A 10,856-nucleotide genomic window follows, 5' to 3' on the forward strand; every position below is an offset into this window, starting at 1 on the left:
CATGATTCAAAATTGACGACAGTGTATTGACGTTTGGCTCCAGCGCCGACACCCTGTCAGATGTAGCCCGGGGGGAACGGACACTGACACACACACCTTCCTCCCCCCCTCCCTCCCTCCACAGGCCGATGACTCCGACGAAGACGACCAGCTGGCCATCAGCAAGAGATGGACCTTTGAGTGGAGCAGCCGCCGCTGGTCCCGCCTCCAAGACATCAACTTCCTGCTGGACGGCACCAATGACGACAGCCCCGGCCGCCTGGGGGCGGGCCTCCACAGCACCGTGAGCTCGGAGAGCGTCCTGACGGACTTCAGCGAGCAGGGCGTCACGGAGGCGTCCTCCGTGCACAGCGAGGACTCCGCCTCGGCCATGCCCGACTCCGTCTCCATGGCGGCCATCTCGTCCTGTTACCCGCCGCCGCCGCGGGACCTCTCGCACTACAACTCCCTGCCGACGAAGGGCCGCCGCAACAGCCAGGGGAGCAGGAGCAAGGCCAAGGAGTTCCTGCGGCGCATGGACCTGATGCGCACGTGGGGGCCCTCGTCCCGACAGAAGGGGCCCGGCCGCCGGCCCGCGCTGGTCATCGGCGCGCCCGTCCTCCAGGGGGAGGAGCCCCAGGCGCTGCAGGTGCTCCAGTGCACCCCCATCCACGGCCAGTCGCGGAGCAACCCCACCACGCCGCTCCGGTCGTCGTGCAACGGCGCTTGCCCCGTCTCGCCCGGCGACCGTCGCCAGGGGCCGTCGGGGGGGGTGACGATGACGATGACGGGGACGACGATGACGGCGAGCGCCAGCGGCGACAGCGCCGTGTCGGACCTCCAGGAGGCGGGGCCGAAGACCCCGCGCGCCGCCGGCAAGAGGGGCAGCGTGTACCTGGAGGACATGGAGCTGCCGTCCCAGGGCAAGAGGGCCGACGGGCCCAGCCTCCTCGGACGGAGCCACCAGTTCCGCTCGTACGAGAACCTCATGGTCCACATCCCCAAGGACCACAAGCCCGGCACCTTCCCCAAGGCCCTGTCCATCGAGAGCCTGGCGCCCGCCGCCGCAGCCGGCGCCGGCGCCGGGGCCCGAGACCCGGACCTCCGGACCCGGGCCAAGGGGTCCAAGAAGCCCGGGGCGGGGCGGGGCGAGCCGTGGTCGGGCCGGTCCCTCTCCAAGGCCGCCGGCTGCCCCGCGGCACCGCGCGGCAGCAGGATCAGCGTCTACGACAACGTCCCCGGATCGCACCTGTACGCCAGCACGGGCGACCTGCTGGACCTGGACCGCGAGGACAACCTGTTCCCGCACCTGGACGACATCATCCAGCACGTCAGCGGCCTGCAGCAGATCGTGGACCACTGGAGCCGCAGCGTGCTGCCGGAGGGGGAGGGCGAGGGGGAGGGCGAGGGCGAGGGGGAGGGCGAGGGGAGGACGTCGCCCAGCGAGGAGGAGGAGAGGGACGGGGTTTCCCTGAACGACTCGGACTCCACGGGGACGGCCAGGGAGAGGAGGGACTCCGGCGTGGGGGCGTCCCTCACCAGACCCCGGTGAGGAGCAGGACGGTGGACTAGTCGTACTAAGATGGCGGAGTCATAGGAAGCACGAACCATAGGAAGAGGACTCCTACCTACTCTAGTAAAAGTAATAGAAAGAGTACTGTATGATAGGAGTACTTTTACCTACTCTAGTAATAGTATTAGTAAGAGTACTGTATAGTAATAAGTAGTAGATTGAGTCATAGTTACAGTGTAGACTCATGGATTAAGATGGTTGAGTCCGAGCAAGACTCATAGTCAAAGCTCCTGAATGGCTCCAGTCTGCTGCCTTTATCTTCTGCAGAGATCTGTTTCCTTCCCCAACACCACACACAGGTGGTGTGTGGTGTTAGGGAAGGCCACCACCCTTAACAGTGGCACTAGTGACCTAGAGTGTAACGAGGTGTGTCCGGGTTCCTGGACAGTCCTCCTCTTCATCGCTCCGTTGTGTTGACCTCCATCTCTCTCCCTCGTCCCTCTTCCTGTCCGACCCCCAGACTGCGGTGGCCCAGCTTCAGGATGTCGGACCCTCTCAGCCCGCTGGCCTCCTCGCTGCAGATCAGCAGCCAATCGGCTGGCCAGCTCTGTCTGCTGCAGAAGTTCTCCCTGCTCCGCCTCACCGCCATCATGGAGAAATACTCCATGTCCAACAAGCACGGCTGGACCTGGTACGCACACGCACACGCACACACACACACGACAAGCGAGGCACCTAAACCCTGACGGCTCCCGACGAGCTGGCTGTCGCAATACATGGCTGACGCCGCCATCGGTGTGTGAATGTGTGCGTGAATGTCAGGCAATATTGTCAAGCGCTTTGGACAAAGGCTTCTATACAAATGCAGTCTGTTTACACCGGGCCGCGGCCAAACTCACCCCTTACCCGTCTGTCTGTCTGTCTGTCTGTCTGTCTGTCTGTCTGTCTGTCTGTCTCTCTCTCGGCTACCAGGTCTGTGCCCAAGTTCATGAAGCGCATGAAGGTGCCGGACTACAGGGAGCGGAGCGTGTTCGGCGTTCCCCTGGTGGTCCACGTCCAGCGCTGCGGCTTCCCGCTGCCGCTCTGTCTCCAGCAGGCCCTCAGCCACCTGAGGAAGCACTGTCTGGACCAGGTGAGGAGGGAGGGGGGGGGTACTGTCTGGACCAGGGGAGGAGAGGGGGGGGGGGGGGGACGCACTGTCTGGACCAGGTGAGGAGGGGGGGGGGGGGTACTGTCTGGACCAGGTGAGGAGGGAGGGGGGGGGGTACTGTCTGGACCAGGGGAGGAGAGGAGAGGGGGGGGCACACTGTGTGGACCAGGTGAGGACGGGGGGGGGGGGGGGGTACTGTCTGGACCAGGGGAGGAGAGGGGGGGGGCGCACTGTGTGGACCAGGTGAGGAGAGGGGGGGGGGGCGCACTGTCTGGACCAGGTGGGGAGGGGGGGGCGCACTGTGTGGACAGGTGAGGAGGAGGGGGGGCTGCACTGTCTGGACCAGGTGAGGAGAGGGCGAGGTGAGGAGGGGGGGCGCACTGTCTGGACCAGGTGAGGAGGGGGGGGGGCGCACTGTCTGGACCAGGTGAGGAGAGGGAGGGGGGGGTGGGGCCGCGCTAGTGTTAGACACTAGTATTAGCCATGACAGAATTAGCCATGCTAGTATTAGCCATGCTAGCATTAGCTATGCTAGTATTAGCCACGATAGCATTAGCCACGCTAGCATTAGCCATGCTAGAATTGGCCAGGCTATCATTAGCCATGCTAGCATTAGGAACGCTAGCATTAGCAACGCTAGCATTAGCCACGTGATGTTTAGTCTCAAAGAGCCAGCCTTTCCATATGGAAAGACTACGATACTTACTTACGTTTCAACAGTTGCCTTCCTGACAAGGAAGAAGTGTTTTGATTGACACGCGAGACACGCGATGCTCCCTTATCGAGCGCACCTTACAAAACGTCCGGCCTAAAAAAATGAATGAATGAGTGAATCTACGCATCATCAATAAATAAACGTTGTGTTACTTTGCTCCCAGGTCGGCCTGTTCCGGAAGTCGGGCGTGAAGTCTCGTATCCAGGCCCTGAGGCAGCAGTGCGAGGCGTCGCCGGACTTTGTGAGCTACGAGGACCAGTCCGCCTACGACGTGGCCGACATGGTCAAGCAGTTCTTCCGGGACCTTCCGGAACCGCTGCTCACCAGCAAGCTGGCCGAGACCTTCCTCCACATATACCAGTGTAAGCTAGGCTAGGAACGCTACAGGATGCCACCGCAAGCTGAGCTAGGAATGCTAGTGTGAGCTAGGCTAGGAACGCTACAGGATACCACCGCAAGCTAAGCTAGGAACGCTAGTGTGAGCTAGGCTAGGAACGCTACAGGATACCACCGCAAGCTGAGCTAGGAACGCTAGTGTGAGCTAGGCTAGGAACGCTACAGGATACCACTGCAAGCTAAGCTAGGAACACTAGTGTGAGCTAGGCTAGGAACGCTACAGGATACCACCGCAAGCTAAGCTAGGAACGCTAGTGTGAGATAAGCTAGGAACGCTACGTATATACCAGTGTGAGCTAAGCTAGGAACGCTACAGGATACCACCGCAAGCTAAGCTAGGAACGCTAGTGTGAGATAAGCTAGGAACACTACGTATATACCAGTGTAAGCTAAGCTAGGAACGCTAGTGTAAGCTAAGCTAGGAACGCTACGTATATACCAGTGTAAGCTAAGCTAGGAACGCTACAGGATACCACTGCAAGCTAAGCTAGGAACGCTAGTGTGAGCTAGGCTAGGAACGCTACAGGATGCCACCGCAAGCTGAGCTAGGAACGCTAGTGTGAGCTAAGCTAGGAACGCTACAGGATACCACTGCAAGCTAAGCTAGGAACGCTAGTGTAAGCTAGGCTAGGAACGCTACAGGATACCACTGCAAGCTAAGCTAGGAACGCTAGTGTGAGCTAAGCTAGGAACGCTACGTATATACCAGTGGAAGCTAAGCTAGGAACACTACAGGATACCACTGCAAGCTAAGCTATGAACGCTAGTGTGAGCTAAGCTATGAACGCTACGTATATACCAGTGTGAGCTAAGCTAGGAACACTACAGGATACCACCGCAAGCTAAGATAGGAACGCTAGTGTGAGCTAGGCTAGGAACGCTACAGGATACCACTGCAAGCTAAGCTAGGAACGCTAGTGTGAGCTAAGCTAGGAACGCTACGTATATACCAGTGGAAGCTAAGCTAGGAACACTACAGGATACCACTGCAAGCTAAGCTATGAACGCTACGTATATACCAGTGTAAGCTTAGCTAGGAACTCTAGTATAATAAGCTAAGCTAGGAACGCTACGTATATACCAGTGTAAGCTAGGCTAGGAACGCTAGTATATACCAGTGTAAGCCAACCTGGGAACGCTACGTATATACCAGCGTAAGCTAAGACAGGAACGCCACATATATACCAGCGTAAGCTAAGACAGGAACGCTACGTATATACCAGTGTAAGCTAAGACAGGAACGCCACATACATACCAGCGCGGCCCTCGGAATGCCACAGCTACTTCCACAGCCCAAAGGACTGAGGTGTTTCAGTGTAAAGACGGTAACATCAAAAAGTGTATCACCACCCCATTGTACGATAAGGACTGCGTTCGTCCAGCCCGCGGCGTTGCGCTCTTCAAAGCGGCGTTAAAGGAGACACTAAAGGAACATCTGTTCGGGGCGATGCTTTGATGTTCTCCTTTGTTCCCGCCCAGACGTTCCCAAGGACCTGAGGCTGCAGGCGGTGAGGGCGGCCATCCTGCTGATGTCGGACGAGAACCGGGAGGTGCTGCAGACGCTGCTCCACTTCCTGCGCGACGTCACTTCCTTGGTGGAGGAGAACCAGATGACGCCCATGAACCTGGCGGTGTGCCTGGGCCCCTCGCTCTTCCACCTCAACATCCTGAAGAGCGACATGCTGTCCCCGAGGTACACACACACACACACACACACACATATAGAAACACACACACACATGGCACAACACACACAGAAATACACACACACGCACACACGGAACAACACACACACACACAAACACATATAGAAACACACACACACACACACACACACACGGAACAACACACGCACACACACACACACACACACACACACACATGGAACAACACACGCACACACACACACACACAAACACATATAGAAATACACACACACATGGAACAACACACACAGAAATACACACACACGCACACACATGGAACAACACACACACACACGCACCCATAGAAATACACACACACATGGAACAACACACACAGAAATACACACACACACACACACTCAAATTCTCTAAAACATACACATGCGATTACATATGCTTTCCTCAAGTCAGACATACACACACACACACACACACACACACAAACATTCTCTGAGACAAACACACACACACACTGTCCTGAAGTCTTTCACAGACACACACACACACACACACACACACACCGTACCCAATTACCCTCACACATTTCTTTCCAAATTCCTCAATTATAACTCCATAAAAGTTGACCTCGTTAAAGGAAGCCCGCACAGCGCTTTGGTTCAGGAGAAGATGAGTTTGTGCGTCAGTGCGCTGAGTGTTGTTCAGTAGAGGACGATGTTGTGCGTCAGTGCTCTGAGTGGTGCGTCAGTGCTCTGAGTGGTGTGTCAGTGCTCTGAGTGGTGCGTCAGTGCTCTGAGTGGTGTGTCAGTGCTCTGAGTTGTGTGTCAGTGCTCAGCGTTGTGCGTCAGTGCTCTGAGTTGTGCGTCAGTGCTCTGAGTTGTGTGTCAGTGCTCTGAGTGGTGCGTCAGTGCTCTGAGTTGTGCGTCTAGTGCTCTGAGTGGTGTGTCAGTGCTCTGAGTTGTGCGTCAGTGCTCTGAGTTGTGTGTCAGTGCTCTGAGTGGTGTGTCAGTGCTCTGAGTTGTGCGTCAGTGCTCTGAGTTGTGTGTCAGTGCTCTGAGTGGTGTGTCAGTGCTCTGAGTTGTGCGTCAGTGCTCTGAGTTGTGTGTCAGTGCTCTGAGTGGTGTGTCAGTGCTCTGAGTGGTGTGTCAGTGCTCTGAGTTGTGCGTCTAGTGCTCTGAGTTGTGCGTCTAGTGCTCTGAGTTGTGCGTCTAGTGCTCTGAGTTGTGCGTCTAGTGCTCTGAGTTGTGTGTCAGTGCTCTGAGTGGTGCGTCAGTGCTCTCAGTTGTGCGTCTAGTGCTCTGAGTTGTGCGTCTAGTGCTCTGAGTTGTGCGTCTAGTGCTCTGAGTTGTGCGTCAGTGCTCTGAGTTGTGCGCTGGTCCCTGCTGCAGGTCCATCCAGAGGAAGTACACCAACGGCCGGCCGGAGCAGAAGGACCTGAGCGAGAACCTGGCCGCCACCGAGGGCCTGGCCCACATGATCACCGAGGGCCACCAGCTCTTCCAGGTCAGAGGTCACACCATCACAGAGGGTCACATGATCACAGAGGGTCACACGATCACAGAGGGTCACATGATCACAGAGGGTCACACGATCAGAGAGGATCACATGATCACCGAGGGCCACCAGCTCTTCCAGGTCAGAGGTCACGCCATCACAGAGGGTCACACGATCACAGAGGGTCACATGATCACAGAGGGTCACACGATCACAGAGGATCACATGATCACAGAGGATCACATGATCACAGAGGGTCACATGATCACAGAGGGTCACACGATCACAGAGGGTCACACGATCACAGAGGGTCACACGATCACAGAGGATCACATGATCACAGAGGGTCACATGATCACAGAGGGTCACATGATCCCAGAGGGTCACATGATCACAGAGGGTCACATGATCACAGAGTCCCAGAACCTCTTCCAGGTCGGCGGGCTGCAGAGGAGTTTTATTTTATCACCATATAACTCACAACAATAACACAAAAACATTCATAGATACATATCAAAAAACAAATCCTAGGATGAGACGGCACATTCACGCGCCATACGTGAAGCAAAAACAGGGAGAAATGAAAACATAAACGTAAATCTACCAACACATCCATGAAGATATTACAATATCTATGAACGATGAATGTTGAGGTGTCAATAATATCTCTTAACTTTGACATCTGAACTAATGCAACACAACAACAACAACAACAACAACAACAGCTCACACGCCCCCCCCCACACCCCACACCCCCCCCCCCCCCCCCTCCCTGTGCCCCCCCAGGTGCCTGAGGACATGGTCACCCAGTCACGCAACTCCTACATGGAGGCGGAGCTCCTGGCCCCGCCCCTGGAGGAGCTGTGCAAGGCCCAGCAGGAGGAGGAGGAGGAGGAGGAGGAGGCGGCGGCGGCGGCGGCGGTGGAGGCGGAGGTGGAGGAGACGGGGGAGGAGGAGGAGGAGGAGGAGGAGGCGGCGGCGGCGGCGGCGGCGGCGGCGGAGGTGGAGGAGACGGAGGAGGAGGAGGGGGGGGGGGGGGGGGGCGAGGCGGACGAGGAGGGGTCGTACTGCGCCCACATGGAGGGCCTGATCCAGGCCCTGCTGACGGAGGCCCGGGACAAGAGCAAGGGCTGGGTGACGCGCTCCACCGCCGACCACACCGACCTGGCCTCCAAGAAGGTGGGGCCACGCTCGTATGGGCTCTGCGTCGCTCGCTCTCCGTCTCTCTGTCTCGCTCTCGCTGTCTCTCTCTCTCGCGCTGTCTCTCCCCCTCTCTCTCCGTCTCTCTCGCTGTCTCGCTCTCGCTGTCTCTCTCTCTCTGTCTCTCTCTCTCGCTGTCTCTCCCTCTCTCTCCGTCTCTCTGTCTCTCTCACTGTCTCTCTCTCTCGCTGTCTCCCGCTCGTGCTTGCTCTCTCTCTTGTTCTCTCCCTCTCTCTCTCTCCCTCTCTCTCTCTCTCTCTCTCTCTATCTATCTATCTCTTGCTCTCTCTTCTTCTCTCCCCCTCTCTCTCTCTCCCCCTCTATATCTCTCTCTCTCTCCCTCTCTCCCCCTCTCTCTCTCTCTCTCTATCACTCTAAAGCAGTGCTTCTATCCAATTTTCGAGCTATTTCAGAACATGTTTCCGAAGCATGAGGATTACAATTAAAAAAAATAATAATAATCAAAACAAATACATGACGGAAAATGTGTTATTCAATTTAGTGGTATTTATAAGTCTGTGTCGCTGTGTGTGTGTCTGCCTGTGTGTGTGTGTGTGTGCGCTTTTGTGTGTGTGCCCGCCTGTGTGTGTGCGTGTATATGCGTGTGTGCGTGTCTGTCTGTGTGTGCCTGCTTTTATGTGTGTGTGTGTGTGTGTGTGTGTGCTTGCGTGTGCGCATCTGCATACACGTGCATGTGTGCCTGTGTGTGTGTCTGTGTGCCTGTGTGCGTGTGTGTGTGTGTGTGCCTGTGTGTGCGCGCGCGTGTGTGCCCAGGTGGGCGACGGTAACCCGGTGCGGCGCTGGCGGGCGTGCCTGGAGGTGGGGGCCCCGCCCGGCCTGGTGCTGCAGCGGCTCCTGAGGGAGAGGCCCCTGTGGCAGAGGGACCTGCGGCAGGAGAAGGTGCTGGAGGTGCTGGACAGACAGACGGACGTGTTCCACTACTCCTGCCACGGCATGCCGCCCCAGCCCGGCACCGACTACGTGGTACTAAGGTACCACCCCCCGTCTCCTCCCTCCCCCCCTACTGCCCACCCACGTCTCCTCCCCCCCCTACTGCCCGCCCCCATCTCCTCCCCCCCCTACTGCCTGCCCCCGTCTCCTCCCCCCTACTGCCCGCCCCTGTCTCCTCCCCCCCCTACTGCCCACCGCCGTCTCCCCCCCCCTACTGCCCAACTCCCAAACAGGCTTCCCATTTACATTGAGGGCGTCTAGCGGACGCTTTTATCCAAAAAGCCGACTCATAATAAGTTCATTTGTCAGAAGAAAGAGAAACCAGAATATATCGCTGTCGGTACAGTAAGGCTGTTCATAGGAACAAGTGCCAAGCGCTGACAATCGTTAGGTTAACCCGTTCCCCGTATACAACAAACAAAAAACAAAGATAGCTAGGATAAGATGCTACACAATGCTTAGTACTAGTTTGTGTCTAAGTGCCAGGACATTCAACATACAATAAGTGCGTACATTAAATGCCAGGACGCACAACATACAATAAGTGCATACGAGGGGTGTGGGGGGGGGGGGAGGTGAGGGGGGCAAGGGAGGCTATGCTGAGTCCAGGTGAACTCTGAGCAGGTGGGTCTTCAACAGGGTGGTCTTGAGTCTTCAACAGGGTGGTCTTGAGTCTTTTGCGGGGGCTGGTGAGCGACTCTGCGGTCCTGACACCGGCAGGGAGCTCGTTCCACCACTGCGCTGCCAAAGCAGAGACGAGTTGGTCCCCAGATTGACAGGCGGGTTCGCAGTGTGAGCTTCAGGGATAGACTTAAAGGTGGTCCAGGTCAGATTCAAAAGCTATTATCTGAGTTGTGTTTGTTAGAAATGACACGGCCGTCCGTCAGCTGTTAGTGAGTGACATGCACTGTGGGAATATCCAATAGCAGTTTAGTGCGTCTGCCTCTGAGGCAATTTATATTTTAGACAGATCTCGTTGGCCCCGGGAATCCATCTGTCAATCACAAGTGTGTGAAAGGCAAGGGGGGGGCGGGAGCAGAGAGGGAGGGGTGTTCATTGGGTTGTTTGGGTTAAAAAACCTGATCTCTTCCACTCTTTTCTGCTCTCTCTCTCTCTGTACAACTCTTGAGTCTTACCTAAAGCACCTTTAACCTGTGTATCCAAGACACCAACTATGGAGGCTTCTGGGGAAACACACATAGCCGATTCACCATTGCAGGAACTCTGTTGTTCAAGTTCCATAGATAGTCTCTACTCTGGGAACCGCGGTTTGGTTTAACGCAGCCCAGATGCTGTTGTGGCTCACGTTAGGACATTGTGTACCCTCTCCGGATGTTTAGAGCAAATAAAAACACTGTTGACTGTTGATTTTAAATGGCTGTCATTTGATAAACAGACCAGACCATGGCGTAACGTGATTTAGTGAACATTATTGTAGATTCCTCTTTGTCTTTAATGATCCAAGCCAGGGTGATTTGTGGTTTGTCGTTCGTTCGGGGCCAAAATAAAGTCATCGTGGACGCATTACGAGCTATTGTCTAAACAGATAGATATCCACTTTGGGGTTTTGCGAAGAAGAAGAACGGCGAGGAAAGGACTGGCGACCATACGGAGAGAGAGAGAGAGAGAGAGAGAGAGGACGACTCGTCCTAAAGCGGTGGACCCGAATGACTTCAAAAGTGTCTCGCCGTCTCCCTCCCTGGCCAGGTCGTGGCGTACGGAGCTGAGTAAGGGCGCGTGCGCGCTGGTGTGCGTGTCCGTGGAGCACGAGGACAGCCCGTGCACGGCCGCCCT

The 10,856-nt window shown here is 56.2% G+C and overlaps 1 protein-coding gene across 1 annotated transcript in view; it reads left to right on the plus strand.

Moving 5' to 3' along the window:
* The window catches only part of LOC311370770 (stAR-related lipid transfer protein 13-like), a gene marked incomplete at its 3' end in the record, with an annotated part of 14,137 nt that extends 3,286 nt beyond the window's left edge, over positions 1-10,851 (plus strand). The window contains exons 5-14 of the mRNA XM_084489087.1: positions 125-1,527; positions 2,013-2,183; positions 2,465-2,624; positions 3,521-3,719; positions 5,233-5,446; positions 6,806-6,920; positions 7,698-7,844; positions 7,959-8,090; positions 8,886-9,103; positions 10,770-10,851. Of these exons, the coding sequence (XP_084345213.1) occupies positions 125-1,527; positions 2,013-2,183; positions 2,465-2,624; positions 3,521-3,719; positions 5,233-5,446; positions 6,806-6,920; positions 7,698-7,844; positions 7,959-8,090; positions 8,886-9,103; positions 10,770-10,851 (2,841 nt within the window). The remainder of the gene's footprint in view (positions 1-124; positions 1,528-2,012; positions 2,184-2,464; positions 2,625-3,520; positions 3,720-5,232; positions 5,447-6,805; positions 6,921-7,697; positions 7,845-7,958; positions 8,091-8,885; positions 9,104-10,769) is intronic.
* Positions 10,852-10,856: the final 5 nt, after the last annotated feature.

The sequence above is a fragment of the Micromesistius poutassou genome (genome assembly GCF_964030765.1).
Source record: "Micromesistius poutassou genome assembly, contig: SCAFFOLD_1239, whole genome shotgun sequence".
NCBI classification, from domain to species: Eukaryota; Metazoa; Chordata; class Actinopteri; order Gadiformes; family Gadidae; genus Micromesistius; species Micromesistius poutassou.